Raw genomic sequence first — 15,979 nt, forward strand, 5'->3', positions numbered from 1 at the left:
CAGTTAAGGGGCGGCAGCATAGCCTAGTGGTTAGAGCGTTGGACTAGTAACCGGAAGGTTGCGAGTTCAAACCCCCGAACTGACATGGTACAAATCTGTCGTTCTGCCCCTGAACAGGCAGTTAACCCACTGTTCCCAGGCCGTCATTGAAAATAAGAATGTGTTCTTAACTGACTTGCCTGGTTAAATAAAGGTAAAAATAAAAAAAATAAAAGAACAAATTCTTATTTTCAATGACGGTCTAGGAACAGTGGGCTAACTGCTTGTTCAGGGGCAGAATGACAGATTTGTACCTTTTCAGCTCGGGGATTTGAACTTGCAACCTTCCGGTTACTAGTCCAACGCTCTAACCACTAGGCTACCCTGCCGCCCCAGGGTTACCTTCGATTCCTTGGGCACAGGGACTATAGTGGTCTGCTTGAAACATGTAAATACAGTTGAAGTCGGAAGTTTACATACACCTTAGCCAAATACATTTAAACTCAGTTTTTCACAATTCCTGACATTTAATCCTAGTAAAGATTCCCTGTTTTAGGTCAGTTAGGAACACAACTTTATTTTAAGAATGTGAAATGTCAGTAATAGTAGAGAATTATTTATTTCAGCTTATATTTCTTTAAATCATATTCCTAGTGGGTCAGAAGTTTATATACACAATTAATATTTGATAGCATTGCATCAATTAGTATTTGGTAGCATTTAAAATGGTTTAACTTGGGTCAAACATTTTGGGTAGCCTTCCACAAGCTTCCCACAATAAGTTGGGTGAATTTTGGCCCATTCTTCCTGACAGAGCTGGTGTAACTGAGTCAGGTTTGTAGGCCTCCTTGCCCGCACACGCTTTTTCAGTTCTGTCCACACATTTTCTATAGGATTTGAGGTCAGGGCTTTGTGATAGCCACTCCAATACCTTGACTTTGGAAGTATGCTTGGGGTCATTGTCCATTTGTAAGACCCATTTGCGACCAAGCTTTAACTTCCTGACTGATGTCTTGAGATGTTGCTTCAATATATCCACGTCATTTTCTTTCCTCGTGATTCCATCTATTTTGTGATGTGCACCAGTCCCCCCTGCAGCAATGCACCCCCACAACACGAGGCTGCCACCCCCGTGCGTCACGGTTGGGATGGTGTTCTTCGGCTTGCAAGCCTCCCCCTTTTTCCTCAAACATAACGATGGTCATTATGGCCAAACAGTTCTATTTTTGTTTCATTAGACCTGAGAACATTTCTCCAACAAGTATGATCTTTGACCCCATTTGCAGTTGCAAACCGTAGTCTGGGTTTTTTACGGCGGTTTTGGAGCAGTGGCTTCTTCCTTGCTGAGTGGCCTTTCAGCTGTTGTCGATATAGGACTCGTTTTACTGTGGATATAGATACATTTGTACCGGTTTCCTCCAGCATCTTCACAAGGTCCTTTGCTGTTGTTCTGGGATTTATTTACACTTCGCACCAAAGTACATTCATCTCTAGGAGCCGTCATAAGCAGTATGACGGCTGCGTGGTCCCATGGTGTTTATACTTGCGTACTATTGTTCGTACAGATGAACGTGGTACCTTCAGGCATTTGGGAATTGCTCCCAAGGATGAAAGACTTGTGGAGGTCTACAATGTTTTTGGCTGATTTCTTTTGATTTTCCCATGATGTCAAGCAAAGAGGCACTGAGTTTGAAGGTATGCCTTGAAATACATCCACATGTACACCTCCAATTGACTCAAATTATGTCAATTAGCCTATCAGAAGCTTCTAAAGCCATGACATCATTTTCTGGAATTATCCAAGCTGTTTAAAGGCACAGTCAATTTAGTGTATGTAAACTTCTGACCCACTGGAATTGTGATACAGTGAATTATAAGTGAAATAATGTCTGTAGACAATTGTTGGAAAAATTACTTGTGTCATGCACAAGGTAGATGTCTTAACCGACTTGCCAAAACTATAGTTTGTTAACAAGAAATTTGTGGAGTGGTCGAAAAACGAGTTTTAATGAATTCAACCTAACTGTATGTAAACTTCCGACTTCAACTGTATTACAGACTCGGTCAGGGAGAGATTGAAAATGTCAGTGAAGACACTTGCCAGTTGGTCCATGTATGATTTGAGTACATGTCCTGGTTAATTCGTCTGGCCCCGCGGCTTTGTGAATGTTGACCTGTTTAAAGGTCTTACTCACATCGGCTACCGAGAGCGTTATCACACAGTCATCCAGAACAGCTGGTGCTACATTGTTCTCTTGCATTCTGTAAATATAACATTTATTTGAATAGGCTACAGCAAATAGCAATATAGGCAATTTACTGTGAATGTCACCCATGCACTGCCTTGCTCTTTACTGCATGGTGCCAGTCAAGTTGAAATAGGTATCTTCTGTCGTCAAATCACAATGTCGTCACCATTGACGATGGCTGTCAATCATCCTTGAGACTATGCCACCGTAATAATTGCCCAATCCTACATAAAAAAAATTGCTAGCATAACAGACAATACTCATAAACAATGTTCCCTCAAATGTTTTTTTGGCACGGAGCAAATTGAACATTGTGAAAATTACAGCGCATGTTTACTGTGAACACTGTGGCTGTACCCGCTTTACGTTACAGACGGTGGTCAAGTAGGCCACTATGGCTATTTGATCATAATCTAAGCCTACCATCAGCCAATGTGTGGTGTTCAATGTAGGCCAACATTGTATGAGACTTTAAAAAAATAAAACATGCAGAGCTTGCAATTAACCTGTTTATCCACTTGTCCTTCAGACAAAGGAGGTGACTGCATGTTTGATGTTGGATGCAAGAAACCACTTTACAAATAAAAATGCATTATTATTCCCATACCATTATCACAGAGAATGCCTATTTGCTACTTAGCTCATTCTCAAAATTACAACAACTGCCCCTTTAAGACAAAAAAGCTCTTTACCTGACTCACTTTTCAACATGTACTAGAAATGTACATGTTTTGTGCTAGTGTAGGAAGCGATCACTCCCCTATTGCTGACTACAAATAATCTATAAGAGGCCTAAAAACTTACTAACTAGCAAAGGATATGAACAAATGTTCCTGGCTACATGCAGCTCTCGCTTTGATCTCAAAACAAGTGCATCTACTCACGACCGCTCATGCTATAAACACAGTCCAATTCAAAGAGAATGGCACAGATCTATATATGGCAATGGTCTATTTGCATATAGACCTACTGCAGTTCTGATTGGTTATGCGGAACCGGTCTGTGTAGAGTACGGGCTGAGTCATGTGTGTCAATGCAACATAATCCTACTCCAATGTGCTCTGCCTACAACAAGATCTCTTGCGTTGTTAGTTTTGCATACTAAGTCTAGTTCGTTTTGTTTCGGTATTTTGCATTGAAAGTGGCTAATATTGCATTGATTCGATCCCAATTCCCACAGTAAAGAGAAATGTTGATAATGTGAACTAAGGAGGAAAAACACCAGAAATTTGAGTGAGGTTCAATCTCGTGCTTCTCTGCGTGTGCTGATGTTTCTTCTGTGTAGCAGTCTGCACATGGGCACAGCTTAGGGGGGAACATTGCCCATAAAATACCAAGGAGATTTCAGAGTAGGACTGGAGGCTACTTTCCTCTCAATACCTTCCTATATGAAGTCCCATGCCCCCTTTCCCTTCATCCTACCTACAAATAATCATCTGAGAGAGGTGGACTACAACGTTTTCTGACCAGGTAAACCTCAGGGCCCTACAAATAGGTGTACCACAGTCACACCATTAGACTTGAGGAAAATCGATGGTCTTGGCATAAGACGTCTTGGCACTTCCAGTGAAAGGTTAAGATGATTACTGTACAGTACCAGACTTTTCTCCAACACCAGAGAATTGTATTTTGTAAAGCTTTGCATCCCAGGCTTTTCTCATACAAATAAAACCTCAAAGCCAAGATGCTCCTCGTAGAGGCAGAGTTCTAATTCACTGGCCTATTTACAAGTTTAATTCACACAAACCAAAAGACAGAGGAAGATGAATGGAACCATAAGTCTGGTTTAAATCACATCATTGGTTGAGGGTGGCAGGTGGCTCAGCCTGCTCCACTGGACCCTCACGAGTTTGTCTCAGCAGCTCAAACAGTGGACAGTCCTAGGGAGAAACACATGGAAGAGCATTCATAAGATAGGCACTACAGCATTACGAAAACATCAACACTATGTAATCCCAAGGTCATGGAACTTGTTCCTAAAGCACAGGGACCATGTTAATGCAGAATTGTTATTTTTCCACACAGGAAAAAAAACAGCCAGGGAGCGTGTATGTGCCGGAAGTCTGTCAGTGGCATTTGCAACGTGTTTCCAGCACACGCTCAGCTTGCAGCCCTTGCTGTGGTCCTCCCTTTGTCCGCTGAAAGGGGATTCAACTGCCAGAGTGAGTGAGATGAAGTAAGATGGGTTAACATGCTGACTACAACACAAGCATTGCAAAAATAAAATGTACACCTACATGTTATTCAATCATTTTATCCAAACTGCTCGCACATGTCTGTGAAACACAACTTGGTTCCATTTTTTTACGCTCGATGCGCTGCAAGTCCCACCTCTCCCATCTCTTCATTGGTTTTAGGAGCATATACCCACACTCCAGCCCAGTTGGAGGAAATGCACCTTAAAGTTGGGATTACTAGAAACTAAGTAGGATTAATTGTCGGAGTAGGAGGACCTTCTACATTTCAGGTAAAATAACCTAATGTTTATATCCCAGGACAAATTAGCTAGCAACAGCAAGCGAGCTAGCTGTCTAAAATGGACATGAAATGTTTCATGCGTTTTGACCTGTCCCCAAATGAATATAGGCGGTGGAGTTGGTTTTGATATTTCAACCTGCACGTCCTGGATGGACAAAAAACAAACGCACGTGCGTGCTCGTTCTAGTCAGCATGTAAGTGTGCATATTTAATGTTGACAATGAAGCAATTCACACTAGTTTGTTTGAACCAGAGTTAGATTATTTGTTACATTGTGGTTACAATGAAGAATGTAAAACAATGAAATCCAACCCCTTTCGATGCGTGGAATGGATGTGGGTGGGGCTAGGTCTACATAAGGGTGCTATTTATAAAAAACACACAAAAGCTCTGACGAATACAGTGTGCAGTTTCCCTTTTCATTCATCTTGTTCAACTGTTACCATGCACCTGCAAAAAAGATTGCTCAGATGTGTGAGTGCCTTTTGAATAATGAATTCATTAAATGCATATGGCGAGCTTGTAATTTTTCCAATGCACCTACAGCGTTCGTATTTCAAACACTGTTGAGTACAAGAATGGAGGTTATTATATCATTCAGATGAATGAATGTTGTGACATTTTTTTTTTTTTTACCAGGTAAGTTAACTGAGAACACGTTCTCATTTACAGCAACAACCTGGGGAATAGTTACAGGGGAGAGGGATGAATGAGCCAATTGTAAGCTGGGAATGATTAGGTGACCATGACGGTATGAGGGACCGCTTGGGAATTTAGCCAGGACACCGGGATTAACACCCCTAGTCTTACAATAAGTGCCATGAGATCTTTAATGACCTCAGAGAGTCAGGCCCCCTGTTTAACGTCCAATCTGAAAGACGGCACCCTACACAGGGCTGTGTCCCCAATCACTACCCTAAGGAATTTGAATATTTTTTAGACCAGAGGAAAGAGTGCCTCCTACCGGCGCTCCAACACCACATCCAGCAGCATCTAGTCTCCCATCCAGGGACTGACCAGGACCAACCCTGCTTAGCTTCAGAAGCAAGCCAGCAGTGGGATGCAGAGTGGTATGCTGCTGGTTTTACAATGACATAGGTTAAAGAAAACAAAGTTGTTTCCACATAGCACCCTCTTCAACTGATCCATATTTTCCTGAGTGGACCCATGTATTCATTGTCACTGTGTTTAATTAGAACGCAGGTGAAATCTATTGAAAACACAGATTTCCGGAAGGGTCTGCATTTGGAAAATGTGGTCCACATAACAGGACTCGAAATTAGACACGGAACCGCCTTCTTTAATGGTTATTCTACAGCCCAGCTGTGTCCTCAGACTGCACTGAGGGAAGAAAACACTGAATGACTCTGGTTTCAGCTATTCCCTCAATCTCAAGTATGCTGTCCTGACAAAGGGTTCAACTGCAAGAGGGGAAAGAATGTGTCTGTTTTGACCTTACAATCCTGAACATTATGTGTTCGTATGGAACAAGCAGTTTATATTGCCCTACCCCATCCAGAACAAGTTTTGACTATTGCCAGAGCCAATCTCAGGGTCAATAACGTTGTTTAGCCTTCAACGGACTGTCAAGAATAGATGAATTCATCATTGACACATTTGAAAAATTGTTACCGACTGTGTTCCTTCCTATAATAAGAGAATTTCACACCCCTATTCAATGAGGCTAGCTTAACCTACAGGGTTAACAACCCCTGTTCCTTGTTGCCATTGGTCATGTTGGGTTTGACCTTTGGAACACAGTTGTCAGATCTTATCAGAAACATTCACTTTAATTACCTTACCGGTCAAATGTTTTACTCATTCAAGGGTTTTACTATTTTCTACATTGTAGAATAATAGTGAAGACTCCAATACTATGAAATCACACATGGAATCATGTAGTAACCAAAAAGTGTTAAACAAATCAAAATATATTTTATATTTGAGCTTCTTCTTTGCCTTGATGACAGCTTTACACACTCGGCATTCTCTCAACCAGCTTCACCTGGAATGCTTTTCCAACAGTCTTGAAGGAGTTCCCACATATGCTGAGCACTTGTTGGCTGCTTTCCTTCACTATGCTGTCCGACTCATCCCAAACCATCTCAATTTAGTTGGTCGGGGGATTGTGGAGGTCAGGTCATCTGATGCAGCACTCCATCACTCTCCTTCTGGGTCAAATTGCCCTTACACAGCCTGGAGGTGTGTTGGGTCATTGCCCTGTTGAAAAACAAATGATAGTCCCACTAAGCCCAAACCAGATGGGATGGCATATCGCTGTGGTAGCCATGCTGGTTAAGTGTGCCTTGAATTCTAAATAAATCAGACAGTAACACCAGCAACGCACCCCCACAACAACACCTCTTCCATGCTTTATGGTGGGAAATACACATGCGGAGATCATCCATTCACCCACACCGCAAATAGGGCTATCTTCTGTATACCACCCCCCCTCCCTACCATGTCACAACATAACTGATTGGCTCAAACACATGAATGAAAGTAATTCCACAAATGAACTTAAGGCAGACCTATTCATTGAAATTCATTCCAGGTAACTACCTCATGAAGCTGGTTGAGAGAATGCCAAGTGTGCAAAGTTGTCATCAAGACAAAGGGTGGCTATTTGAAGAATATCAAATATATTTTGATTTGTTTAACACTTCTTTGGTTACTACATGATTCCTTATGTTATTTTATAGTATTGATGTCTTCACTATTATTCTACAATGTAGAAAATAGTACAAATAAAAGTAAACCCTTGAATGAGTAGGCGTTCTAAAACTTTTGACCGGTAGTGTATATTCATAGCTGTATGGAAGAGTGTGTGTTTATGAAAGTTAGATAAAAATTAAATTTTTTAAATCTTTATATAACTAGGCAAGTCAGTTAAGAGCAAATTCTTATTTACAATGACAGTCTACCAAAAGGCCTACTGTGGGGACAACACACACATCACGACGAGAGACACCACAACACTGCATAAAGAGAGACCTAAGACAACAACATAGCATGGTAGCAACACAACATGGAAGCAGCACAAACATGGTACAAACATTGGGCACAGACAACAGCACAAAGGGCAAGAAGGTAGAGACAACAATGCATCATGCAAAGCGATCTCAACTGTCAGTAAGTGTCCATGATTGCATCTTTGAATGAAGAGATTGAGTTAAAACGATCCAGTTTGAGTGTTTGTTGCAGCTCGTTCCAGTCGCTAGCTGCAGCAAACTGAAAAGAGGAGCGACCCAGGGATGTGTGCGCTTTGGGGACCTTTAACAGAATGTGACTGGCAGAACAGGTGTTGTATGTGTAGGACGAGGGCTGCAGTAGATATCTCAGATGGGGGAGGGGTGAGGCCTAAGAGGATTTTTATAAATAAGCATCAACCAGTGGGTCTTGTGACAGGTATACAGAGGAAAAAAGGAACATCTGATGACAAAATGGGAAAGAACATTTAGCCGCTCGAAAACCCTTACCTGCCGATCTATAAATTACATCTCCGTAATCTAGCATGGGTAGGATGGTCATCTCAGTCAGGGTTAGTTTGGCAGCTGTGGCGAAAGAGGAGCGATTATGATAGAGGAAACCTAGTCTAGATTTAACCTTAGCCTGCAGCTTTGATATGTAATGAGAGAAGGATAGTGTACCATCTAGCCATACTTCCAAGTACTTGTATGAGTAGGCCTACATGGTTTACAGTGAGACTTCACCAGCAACTAGATCCAGCCACAGACACAATGAGGCTGTTTTTCAAGCAGCATTTTGAATGAAAATCAAAAGGTGTATTCTTTCATTTAATACATGCATTTCCACATGCACATAAATAAAAGCATACAGCACATCTGTATCTGCGTCAGAGAAAACCGCACCTAGTCCCCTGCCTCATCTCATTAGTCTGCACGCTCAGGCTTGCCATCACTGGAACCTTCCCCTTCCTGTCGTTCTGAGGCCGCTGCCCACTGACACCATTGACTAATAGAAAGTACACTGTGCTCTGGGGCTGACAGGAGAGTAGGACTTAATTGACTACTTTCGCCAAATAGAGCAATCAACTGAAAAATGTCCACTGTTCGGGAGTAGGCTAGCTCTTAGATGAAAATCCAATATATAAAGGAATTTGAAAGTTTGAACAAAACACCCTACATACATTTCATTGATATTTTCATGAGATCCTGAAAGAATGCTAAGGGCACCAAAACAAGCTAACAAATCCTTTTCACCTGATTTACTCAACAAAAAAGGCAAATCAATAGGTACTCCAGGTAAGTCATGACATGGCACAAGTGTGTAGGTGGGCCTTTCCCCTTTTGTTCTCTATTGCTCCACTGTTGTTCCTCAAGCAAGGGGGGAGGCCGATGACATCACAACTTCATCAAACCAACTCCTTGAAGAATCCAGTTTTCTAAAAAAAAATATTTCTCAAAACATATCGTTTTACCCTTTGGTGTGTGTACATTAGAGATATCTGAAGTATAAATAAACGAACAGGATAAGTTAATTAAATAAATAATTACTGGAGGACGTCTTTAAACATTCAGAACCCCACCCGTCTCCCGCCAAGCCCAGCCAGAGACAAATCTCTAAGGTGATTACATAGCTAAAGCAGTCAGATGTGGGAGGGCCTTGGATGGGTGGTAGCCTACTCCTCCCAGTGTGTAAGCAAGTAGTCAGTTAAGCTTCAGTCTGTGGTAGAGCTTCAGAACAGAAGACTGACTCCACTGACTGTTAGGCCTGGAAAGGCTGTATTTTCTGGTGGACAGAACAGACAGTCTACAGCAGAGCCTGTCTGTCTACAAGTGTAGGGTCAGTAGGAGCACCATGCCCCCAGGGGCTGCAGCGGGATCAGACAGGAAGAGGGCTGCCAGAGGCCTGGAGGGACCCAGAGGGGCAGCACAGAGCCTCTCAGACACTCAGCTCACAGACCCAAGGAGAGGCACATGACTCCCCCCTCTCTCACTAAAGCAAGAAACACTGCTGACTCTGGGGTGAGAGGAGAAATGATCCAGACTCCGAGAAGCCAACATCAAGGCTGTTCACAGAGGACATAAAAACAGGCTTGGGATCTTAGAATTACGTGATACATCATACACGTACCAATGGATTAACAGGGGACTGGTCTTGTCTTTTTGGATACAAGCACAGGTATTGATGGAATTACTTGTTGTTATTTTTTTTTTTAAACACTGGACATGGTGGTGTTCACATGAGGACATTGTGCTTATGAACATTGGATACGAGAGAAGGTGTGGTTATTTTTTGAGCTAGTATTCCCTTATGCTGGGGGAAGATTGGAAATGACATAACTGATGAAATTAAGGACTGAAATTAAGGACACATCAGTGCTCCATTCTTTGGAATTAACTTGTACAAGTGATCGATGCTTTCCACAAAAACATTCCCATTGTTGTATTGACATTCATCAACACTCCCATCCTCTACTCCTCTCTAAAGATGCATAATAGCACTCTAGAGACTGATGGCATCAGTGCTCTTGGTTTGACCCAAACCAACATGAGCTGTATTAAGAGTGATGGCTTTAAGTACACCCTGTACACAGCGGTTTTCAGCCTGGTCTTCATAGTCGGGCTGCTCTTCAACATGGCTGCCATGTACATCTTTGCCTGCACACTGAAGTTGCGCAACGAGACCACCACCTACATGATGAACCTGGTGGTGTCCGACCTGCTCTTCGTCCTCACCCTGCCCTTCAGAATCTTCTATTTTATCAACCAGGATTGGCCGTTTGGCAGGGGGCTCTGCCAGCTTTCGGTCTCCCTATTCTATACCAACATGTACGGTAGCATTCTCTTCCTCACTTGCATCAGCGTGGACCGTTTCCTGGCCATCGTCCACCCATTCCGATCGCAGGCGCTGCGGACGAAGCGGAACGCCAAGCTGGCCTGCTGCGCTGTTTGGGTGTTGGTGCTGTCTGGCAGCCTTCTGACAGGCTTCCTCCTCGACACCACCTCACTCAGGTACAAAAACTCCTCCGTCAACTACTGCTTTGAAAACTTCTCCAACAAGCAGTGGAAGTCCAGTCTGTCCAAGGTGGTGGTGTTTATTGAGACAGTGGGATTCCTGATTCCGTTGTTACTCAACATCTTCTGCTCCGTTTCGGTCCTCCAGACACTGCGCCAGCCCCAGGCTATAAGCCGTGGGGGCCAGCTCAACAAGACCAACATCCTGAGGATGATCGTGGTCCATCTTCTCATCTTCTGCTTCTGCTTCATCCCCTACAACGTCAACCTGGTGTTCTATGCCCTGGTCCGCACCAAGCTGCTGAAGGGCTGCGCTGTGGAGTCGGTGGTGAGGACCATCTACCCCATCACCCTCTGCATTGCAGTCAGCAACTGCTGTTTCGACCCAGTCATCTACTACTTCACCTCCGAGACCATCCAGAACTCCATCAAACGTAAATCTATGGCGGTTCGCAACAAGAATAAGCTGGACAAGGGTCTTCAGACAAATATGCTGCAGAGCCAGAGCATCATTCAGAACAACCCAAGGACTCAATTTTACCTAGAGTCCACCGTGTGACATCACCCACATGAGCCAAATTAATGAGGCATCAGTGCGACATTTGACATCAATATTTCAGTGAGTCAATATTTGGTGCAATACGCCCAGATGATCGTAACAGATGGGAGATGAGTGGTCTTGAGTGGATTCTATAGGAACCATGGCATCACAGGAACAAAGTGAGAAAACCCTAAAGAGAGGTTGCATGAAGGGTACCATCCTTGCAGTAAGTACAGTGACTCAGCTCTGAGTGTTCTCGTGTTAAAGGGGTACTTTGGAATTTTGGCTAGCATGCTAGCAGATACCCATAGACTTCCAGTCATTGTGCAAATCCTAGTTAGTTTAGGCTTGCAAAACTACCTCGTACTTCTTTCATATTGGACACAGAACAATACAAATGTTATCCACAAGTTCATCTGACAATGGGGAAGTAGATAAAGGGCCTCATTAACAAAATCCAGAAGTATCCCTTTAAGTATTGCATCAATAGCAGTGTCGAGTGTGAGGATTAGCCTACATGATGCAGGTCTGGGGGAGGAAACCCTGGAGCTACAGATTTACAAAACAAAACAAAAAAGTGAAAATGTACCCACAACACACTTTGTGACTTGTCAAACAGTGGCCGGGGTATCTACATGTTGCTCTATTGAAAGATTTGATACCAGGCAGTTGTCAGTGTTTTACCTGTGCCTAAATTCAGTAGATTAACAACCAAAATTATGAAATAGCACTATAGTGCAAGATATGACTTGCAAACTATTTCTCCCAATAGTGACAGTGCCTTGAATGAATAAAAAGAAAGCAAACAAGTTCTCATCTGTTTTCTTAAGTCACTATGAACAAATGGTGGTAAATGTATGACATTACCCAGGTTTACCTTTGCATGCCATATTGATTTGTGGGTAATAAATATCTTGAGATATTTAGAGCATTTTACAAAAGGTAGGTGGTTATCAGTCTTTCAGTTTTATGACATTGCCTCACTAGCGTAGCAATAATACATCCTCCCCTGCTCACATGAATCATACAACTAACAACAAATAGCTAGTGCACACAGAAACCACCTCAAACCATTACCAAGCATGATAACGGATGTCTGGCTAGCCAGTGATAACTGGTTGAATCATTATTTTAAGGAGTGGCACACCATAACCAATGTCGCCATAGAGACCATAACAATGACTAAGAGTGTGAAACAAAAACAAAAGTAAGAAAGTGGATTTAAGCCTGATCTAAGATCACTGGTTAGCTATTTTACATAGAAAACCCCCAAAGTTAAACCAAAGAGAAAAGGCTATGAACACATTCTGGGCCCTGTTAAGTTACATAGAAAACCAGACAACCACATCCGAGGGCTATAACCAGAAAACTGCTCAACAGCATCAGCCATGTGGGAAATGTGAGAAACATCTGGCCTGTTATATTTATTCATAGACTGGGTTTCTTTGTTAACACCATGTAAGGTGATACATATGAGCAATCCATGGCTTTACTATGAGAATATCTGTTGGTAAACTTCCCATTCTCTCAGCTGAAAGATCACCATGCAGTTTGGGCCCTGGGGGTTAAACTACATGACAGACACACTGCTCTTCACTACTCACTCACCTGATGGGAAGGATTGTGAAACCAAAGCAGTCAAGTGAGCACACGCTTTTGTGGGGAAAGTGTGCTGACTGTTGGGATTTGGCACCAATCCTCAAACATACAAGAGGTGATAAACACAAAACAAGTCAAACAGTCCAACACATCTATAAAACACTGGAAGAGTGATAGGCTGAGTACTGTAACGGACAGGAACAACCTAATTAACAACACTGAAACTAGATCAAGTAAAAATGTATAGAAGATAACAGGCACCAGAGAAATTGTCTTACAGTATGTAGACTTTACTAGCAGCTCCGGGATATTGCCTTGCTTTAATTATGCCATACTAGTTAACTGGTCAATGAGACGCATTGAGAGGGTTGCCTGGGAGCTGGGAGGGTGAAGTTAAACACCACTATTGCAGTGTAACCAAAGGACAGAATGTGTGTGTGTGTTGGAGAGAGACTGCATGTACTGTATGTGGGTATCAAGGTGTCCGAACATGGGCGTAAACTGAAATGGTTATCGTAGACCATTTCAAATGGACCAAGAACACAGTCAAATCAAACCAAGCACCATTTTAATAGAGGACTGAGGTTGGACACCAAAACACAATATTTCCTTTGAAAACTACTTAACGTGGAATAAGATAATTTTGGATTATCACAATCTTTCCAAAACATAAGTGAATGTCTTCATGTACTAAACACCCTGCTTGCACTCAAAAGATGACACTTGACACACATTTCTTATAGCCTCAAAAGACGGGAAAATCTGAAGTGTCATTTAAGACAGTTTTGTGCATGGGATTTACAGAAATATTTTTGTTTGCATTTCAAATCCCTGAAGAAAATATCAAGATATTGTGCAGCTAAGAATATTAGGCTATAGAAGTTCTAGTCTACAGAGAATGTACGAGTTCCTTTTCCAAGGAACTAGGAAGGAGAGACACTAAGGAAAAGGCTTGTTCTCCAGGGTAATACTAAGTGCATCAAGTCTGGGAATTTCTAAATATTTTCTCTGCCTGGAGCATGTGTTGAGTTCTTCTGAAAGACACACACAACAATCGGAGGAATTTGACTCTTCTTCTTTCCTAGTAAATCACCGACAAACTCCAGGTAGTCGTAACAAAAGGTATGGCAAATAAGTCTGGCAGCCCAACTGATTGGCAAGCGTACTGCAAATTAAGAAATCATGTGACTAAGCTAAATAAAAATAAACTATACTATGACAAATACATTATATAAAAGAATGTTAGTAAAAAGCTTTGGAACACAAATTAAATTTTGGGGAAAAAAAGCCAACTCGTGTCCATCATTCACTGAATCAGATGGCTCATTCATCACAAAACCCACTGATATTGCCAACTACATTAATTACTTTTTCATTGGCAAGATAAGCAAACTTAGGGATGACATGTCAGCAACAAACGCTGACACTACACATCCAAGTATGTCGGACCAAATTGTGAAAGACAAGAATTGTACTTTTGAATTCCGTAAAGTCAGTGTGGAAGAGGTGAAACAATGATTATAGTCTATCAACAATGATAAGCCACCGGAGTCTGACAATCAGGGTGGAAAATGACTGAGGATATCTCTCTGTCCCAGCTTTGATGCACCTGTACTGACCTCGCCTTCTGGATGTAAGCAGGGTGAACAGGCAGTGGCTCGGGTGGTTATTGTCCTTGATGATCTTTTTTGCCTTCCTGTGACATTGGGTGTTTTAAGTGTCCTGGCGTGCAAGTAGTTTGCCCCCAGTGTTGCGTTGTGCAGACCGCACCACCCTCTGGAGAGCCTTGCGGTTGTGGGCGGTGCAGTTGCCGTGACAGGCGGTGATACAGCCCGACAGGATGCTCTCAATTGTGCACCTGTCGCTGCTGCGCCTTCTTTACCACACTGTCTGTGTGCGTGGACCATTTCAGTTTGTCAGTGATATGAACACAGAGGAACTTAAAACTTTCCACCTTCTCCAATGCTGTTCTCTTTTCTGTTTCCTGAAGTCCACGATCATCTCTTTTGTTTTGCTGACATTGAGTGAGATGTTATTTTCCTGACACCACACTCCAAAGACCCTCACCTCCTCCCTGTAGGCTGTCTCGTCGTTGTTGGTTGATTCGTTGTCGATCATAGTCTGCTGCTGGAAAAACTTGTTTTATGGCTTTATACCCCCTGCTATAATGTGGATAAAGAGTTAGAGTTACTTGTCTAACAGAACACAGTGTGTCCATGTATGCGGATGACCCAACACCATACACGTCAGCTACTACAGCGACTGAAATGACTGCAACACTTAAAGACCTGCAGTTAGTTTCGGAATGGTCAGCAAGGAATAGGTTAGTCCTAAATATTTCTAAAATTAAAAGCATTGTATTTGGGACAAATCATTCACTACACCCTAAACCTCAACTACGTCTCGTAATGAATAATGTGGAAATTGAGGTGACTAAACTGCTTGGAGTAACCCTACATTGTAAAATGTCATGGTCAAAACATAGATACAACAGTAGCTAAGACGGGGGCAAAGTCAGTCCATAATAAAGCATTGCTCTGCCTTAACACTATCAACAAGGCAGGTCCTACAGGCCCTGGTTTTGTTCAGTAGTGTGGTCAGGTGCCACAAAGAGGGACTTGGGGAAATTGCAGTGGGCTCAGAACAGGGCACCACGGCTGGCCCTTAAAAGTACACAGAGAGCCAACATTAATGACATGCATGTCAATCTCTCATGGCTCAAAGTGGAAGAGAGATAGACTTCCTCATTACTTGATTTTGTAAGGTGAATGTACCGAGCGGTCTGTTTAAAATAATAGCACACAGCTCAGACACCCATGCATACCCCACAAGACATGCCACTGGCCTTGAGTGCTGGAATTATATGCCATAATTTTACTTTATGTGACGTGTACCATGTAGAGCTGGGCGATATGGCCATAATATCATCATGGTATATTCCCAATTTTTGACGGCATTTGATGTTTCTAAGTAATACACCTCTAAACATGCTTTATGGATAGTACATGACAACAAATTAATTGTAAGTGTTCAATGGGCTTTCTCCATTATGATTGCTTTATACTTACTGTTCAACCAAACTTCAACCAAAAATAATAGGACAAAACTGACAGTGAAGTAGGCCAATTTGTAGAACATTACATAGGAATCTA

At 42.3% G+C, this 15,979-nt stretch overlaps 1 protein-coding gene and 1 long non-coding RNA gene across 9 annotated transcripts in view; one reads left to right on the forward strand and one right to left on the reverse strand.

The window, feature by feature from the left end:
- The window catches only part of LOC116374379 (uncharacterized), a 29,942-nt gene that overhangs the window by 6,829 nt on the left and 7,134 nt on the right, over positions 1–15,979 (reverse strand). For 5 of the 8 annotated variants that reach the window (XR_004210270.1, XR_004210267.1, XR_004210272.1 and 2 more), the window contains one exon: positions 4,024–4,108. The exons of 1 other annotated variant lie outside the window; for it this stretch is intronic. This is a non-coding gene — a long non-coding RNA (uncharacterized LOC116374379). Of the gene's footprint in view, positions 1–3,975; positions 4,109–15,979 lie in introns of all 8 variants that reach the window. 2 more of the 8 variants (XR_004210271.1, XR_004210268.1) reach the window with 1 other exon arrangement.
- Positions 9,381–12,350, forward strand: LOC109892667 (lysophosphatidic acid receptor 6-like). The gene has a single exon (XM_020485372.2). The coding sequence runs from the start codon at positions 10,161–10,163 to the stop codon at positions 11,244–11,246; it is 1,086 nt and encodes a 361-aa protein (XP_020340961.1). The 5' UTR covers positions 9,381–10,160; the 3' UTR covers positions 11,247–12,350.

Source organism: Oncorhynchus kisutch, linkage group LG6, assembly GCF_002021735.2.
Source record: "Oncorhynchus kisutch isolate 150728-3 linkage group LG6, Okis_V2, whole genome shotgun sequence".
Classification (NCBI taxonomy): Eukaryota; Metazoa; Chordata; class Actinopteri; order Salmoniformes; family Salmonidae; genus Oncorhynchus; species Oncorhynchus kisutch.